Genomic DNA, 4,808 nt, shown 5'->3' on the forward strand with positions numbered 1-4,808 from the left:
TCTCTTTCATATTTTAACATTTTATAATTCCATCTAATTCTTTTCCATTATTCTTACTTCTATTTCTATTCTTTTCATTCTTTGGAGGTATTTGTAATAGTTTATTTGATCATTTGTTTTTATTTTAATATGATATATATCATATTTTTTAATATGTAATATTCTTTTTAATTTCATATATTGATTATTATGGAGCAAGTCTCTTAATCTACATATTTTTGATTGTAATATTCTTTCTATACTTCTCCTTCCACTTCTTTCTTGATTGTTATTAATAATTATGTTAATAGTTGATGTTATAGTTTTAATATAATGGTAGTAATCATCTAATGTATTGATTACTATTTCATTTGTATTAATGATATTAATTATTTGATGTACTTTGTTTTTATTGTAATAATAATTAATAAATTATACATCTTCTTGTTATTTCATTTATTCTTCTTTATTTATTCTTATTATTTCTTGTATTTATTATTTCTTATTTATTTTATTAATTCTTTTAATTCAATATCTTTCCATTGGTGTGTTATTATTTCTTCTTTATTTCTTCTATTGACTTCAATTTTATTTTCATTCTTTATTTTATATGTTTTCTTTATTATTTCTTTATATTCATTTATATCTTCTATTTTAATATCAATTTCATGTATTAATCTTTTTATTTCTTCTTCTTTAAGTTGACCTCTTAATTTTCTTTCTAATAACTTCAGTGCAAAACATTTATAGAGTGTTAGAATTTATTCTTCTCTATTTGTTTACTTCAATTGTTTTTTTTTTGAATGTCATGATCAGATGTGGTGATCTTCTTATGCTGATTTCCCATCTCTTCAATTGAATTCTGTATTAACTTTCTTTTTTTTTGGAAGATCATCTTCGCTTGATGATATTTCATCAGCTACTACAACATTGGGGTTGAGGTCATTCACAATTTGTGTTTCAGATGAGTCAGATATAGTGTGATTTATCTCATCTTTCTTCTTTTCTTCTTGTGTAATTTTATTTTGTAATTTAAATAATTTATCTTTCAAGAAGTATACTTGTTGTGATAAATTGCTTACCTCAGACATTTTCCTTTCTGATTCAGCATGGAATTCAAATAATTTTCTATCACTTTCTTGTTTTTAGTGTTTATCTCCTTCTCATGCTTCTTCTTTAATGACATAATGTCATTTGATAATTTATTAATGGTCTGGTCATTCTTTTGTATTTCTTCTTTTCTTCTTTCTCTTTAATAGCCTCCTCTATTCTTTTCTTTAATTCTTCTATTCTTTTATCTTTTTCATTGTTCTTTTCTTCCTCTTCTTTTAATTTCATCTTTTCTTTTTCATTAAACATCTTCTTCTCTTCATTGTCCCTCTTTTCCTCAGCAAGCCTCTCCTTTCTCTCTTTTATTAGCCTCTCTTCCTCAGCAAGTCCCTTCTTCTTCTCCTCAGCAAGCCTCTTCTCCTCTTCTACTAGCCTCTTCTTCTCCTCAGCAAGCCTCTTCTCCTCTTCTACTAGCCTCTTCTTATCTTCAGCAAATTCATTTTTATTATCATTTTCATCATTGTATATTTCTTATTTAAATATTTATCATTTATTTCATTTTGATTTAGTTGTTTATCATCTTCTTCAAGTGTCATACTGATCGTTTCTTCTTCCATTCTATTCATTTTTGTTTTTTCTCTTGCAAGTAAGTACCATTTTCTCATTATTGTTGATTATATTCTTTGATCTTAGTGTTCTTAATTTATTCTATTTCTTGTGGTGTAAGTATTTTAATTTCTTCTTCAAATAATCTTTTCAATTATTCTTGGTTTGTATTTCTATCATTTCTTTTATTTCTTATTTGTTGTTGTCTTTTATTATGGTATTGTTTATATATATGATGTGTTTTATTATGTGATTTATTTGTATTATAATATTGATTGCTTCTATTTGAATTATTGATAAAATATTTATGATGATGAAAATGAATGAAGTGATGAATGAAATTATTCATATCATTATTATTATAATTATTATGATAATTGTTATGGTGATAGTTATTATTATGGTAATGATTAATGTGATGATTAATGTATTTCTGTCCATGCAGATAATACGTGTTTTCACTCATTCTTCTATCATTTATATTTCTTGGTTGGTATGGATTTCTCCTTCTTTTGTTTTGATTTTTTTATATTTGGGTGAAAATATCATAAAAAAAAAAGAATGAGATAAAATAAGATAAAAAGAAATACTAAAAATAATAAGAAGAAACAACAAAAGAAAGGAAAATAATAATATAAGAAAATAAAAAAGTAGAAAAAAAAAAGAAAAAAGAGAAAAAAAAAATAAAAAAAATAAAAATCACAAAATTAAAGGAAAAAAAAAAAGTAAAAAAAAAAATAATTCAAAGAAAAAAAAAGAAAATAACGAAAAAATAAAAAAAAAAATAAAATAAAAATAAAAAATAAATAAATAACAAACAAATACAACAATCTCCAAATCAATAAAAAAACCGTACCACTTCAATTTCACAACCTGCACATCACAACAAACAACAAAAAGTGTCAAACGGACAACTTTGGCTTCAACGACAACAACATAACATTTTTACTTATTATTTCTACTTTATCATATCTACTTTAACATTTCTGCTTATCATATCTACTTTAACATTTCTGCTTAACTTCTGCTTAACTTATGCTTACTGAAAGCTTCCGTGGCTCAGTCGGCAGAGCGAACGGCTGTTAACCGTTAGGTCCTTGGTTCGATCCCAAGCGGAAGCGTCTTTTTTACTATTATTATTAACCTTTATGCTACTATTATTATTATTATCATCTTATTCACTTATTATTATATTATTATATTATATTATTATGTTCTTTTTTTATTCCCTTATTCTTTCTCTTTAGTAGATATATTCTTATATTTCTATTTCTATTTATTATACTTATACATGTATATATGTATATATGTATATATGTATATATCTTTTTATACTTCCTTAGTATTTTACTTAGTATTTTACTTAGTATTTTACTTAGTATTTTACTTAGTATTTTACTTCCTATATCCTTATTAGATGTACCTACTTTATACTATTACCTATATGCTATTCTTATCCCTTTATACTATACTATTCTATTCCTCTTATACTATTCTTATCCCTTTATACCTTTATATTCTTATACTTTTATACTTTTATACTTTTATACCTATAACCATTTATACCTTTATACCTTTATACCTTTATACCTTTATACTTTATACTATTTCCTCTTATACCACCTATTCTTATTATAAAAATACGCCCCCCGTGGGGCTCGAACCCACGACCGCGCGGTTAAGAGCCGCGCGCTCTACCGACTGAGCTAGGAAGGCTCACAGATTATTAGTATTCTTGACTTCTAGACTATGACTATATTTATATATATTTTTATATTTATTTAAATTTTATTTTATTATTTATGTTTATTTTATATATGTAATGACTTATTATATTTATTCCTTTTTATTTCTATATTTCTTTATATATTATATATTACTTATTACTTATTACTTATTACTTATTTTATACCTATTATATATAGACTATCTTTACTATACCTTATTCTTATTTTTTACTTTTTACTTTTTACTTTTTATTTCTTCTATGTATATATATATATTATATATGTACTTATGTACTTCTTATTCTTTTATGTATATATGTACTTATGTATATATTTATATATTTATATATGTATATATTTATATATGTATATATGTATATATGTACCCTCTTATTATGTTTATCCTATTATTACCCTTCTTATTACTCCTTATAACTTTATCCTATTATTACCTATTCAACTTATGCTTATCATATTTACTTTATCATATCTACTTTATTATTTCTACTTTATCATTTCTGCTTATCATATCTACTTTATCATTTCTGCTTATCATATCTACTTTAACATTTCTGCTTAACTTCTGCTTAACTTATGCTTACTGAAAGCTTCCGTGGCTCAGTCGGCAGAGCGAACGGCTGTTAACCGTTAGGTCCTTGGTTCGATCCCAAGCGGAAGCGTCTTTTTTACTATTATTATTAACCTTTATGCTACTATTATTATTATTATCATCTTATTCACTTATTATTATATTATTATATTATATTATTATGTTCTTTTTTTATTCCCTTATTCCCTTATTCTTTCTCTTTAGTAGATATATTCTTATATTTCTATTTCTATTTATTATACTTATACATGTATATATGTATATATCTTTTTATACTTCCTTAGTATTTTACTTAGTATTTTACTTCCTATATCCTTATTAGATGTACCTACTTTATACTATTACCTATATGCTATTCTTATCCCTTTATACTATACTATTCTATTCCTCTTATACTATTCTTATCCCTTTATACCTTTATATTCTTATACTTTTATACTTTTATACTTTTATACCTATAACCATTTATACCTTTATACCTTTATACCTTTATACCTTTATACTTTATACTATTTCCTCTTATACCACCTATTCTTATTATAAAAATACGCCCCCCGTGGGGCTCGAACCCACGACCGCGCGGTTAAGAGCCGCGCGCTCTACCGACTGAGCTAGGAAGGCTCACAGATTATTAGTATTCTTGACTTCTAGACTATGACTATATTTATATATATTTTTATATTTATTTAAATTTTATTTTATTATTTATGTTTATTTTATATATGTAATGACTTATTATATTTATTCCTTTTTATTTCTATATTTCTTTATATATTATATATTACTTATTACTTATTACTTATTACTTATTTTATACCTATTATATATAGACTATC

General features: G+C 24.1%; 1 protein-coding gene across 1 annotated transcript, besides 14 other annotated features; it reads left to right on the plus strand.

Moving 5' to 3' along the window:
* Positions 1–1,351: a repeat region.
* Positions 1,352–1,376: 25 nt separating this feature from the next.
* Positions 1,377–2,174: a repeat region.
* Positions 2,175–2,270: a microsatellite.
* A 1-nt stretch (position 2,271) lies between these two features.
* Positions 2,272–2,446: a microsatellite.
* A 316-nt stretch (positions 2,447–2,762) lies between these two features.
* Positions 2,763–2,848: a microsatellite.
* Positions 2,849–2,923: 75 nt separating this feature from the next.
* Positions 2,924–2,958: a microsatellite.
* EDI_331140 (uncharacterized protein) lies at positions 2,935–3,273 on the plus strand (the record flags this gene model as incomplete). Its single annotated transcript, XM_001737642.1, has 1 exon — positions 2,935–3,273. The coding sequence occupies one exon, from the start codon at positions 2,935–2,937 to the stop codon at positions 3,271–3,273; it is 339 nt and encodes a 112-aa protein (XP_001737694.1).
* Positions 2,979–3,036: a microsatellite.
* Positions 3,274–3,391: 118 nt separating the features above from the next.
* Positions 3,392–3,542: a microsatellite.
* Positions 3,405–3,590: a microsatellite.
* Positions 3,591–3,621: 31 nt separating this feature from the next.
* Positions 3,622–3,747: a microsatellite.
* Positions 3,748–4,048: 301 nt separating this feature from the next.
* Positions 4,049–4,134: a microsatellite.
* A 1-nt stretch (position 4,135) lies between these two features.
* Positions 4,136–4,278: a microsatellite.
* Positions 4,177–4,247: a microsatellite.
* Positions 4,279–4,633: 355 nt separating the features above from the next.
* Positions 4,634–4,784: a microsatellite.
* Between the last annotated feature and the right edge of the window lie 24 nt (positions 4,785–4,808).

Source organism: Entamoeba dispar, genomic scaffold, assembly GCF_000209125.1.
Source record: "Entamoeba dispar SAW760 scf_1105229460745 genomic scaffold, whole genome shotgun sequence".
Lineage (NCBI taxonomy): Eukaryota > Evosea > Mastigamoebida > Endamoebidae > Entamoeba > Entamoeba dispar.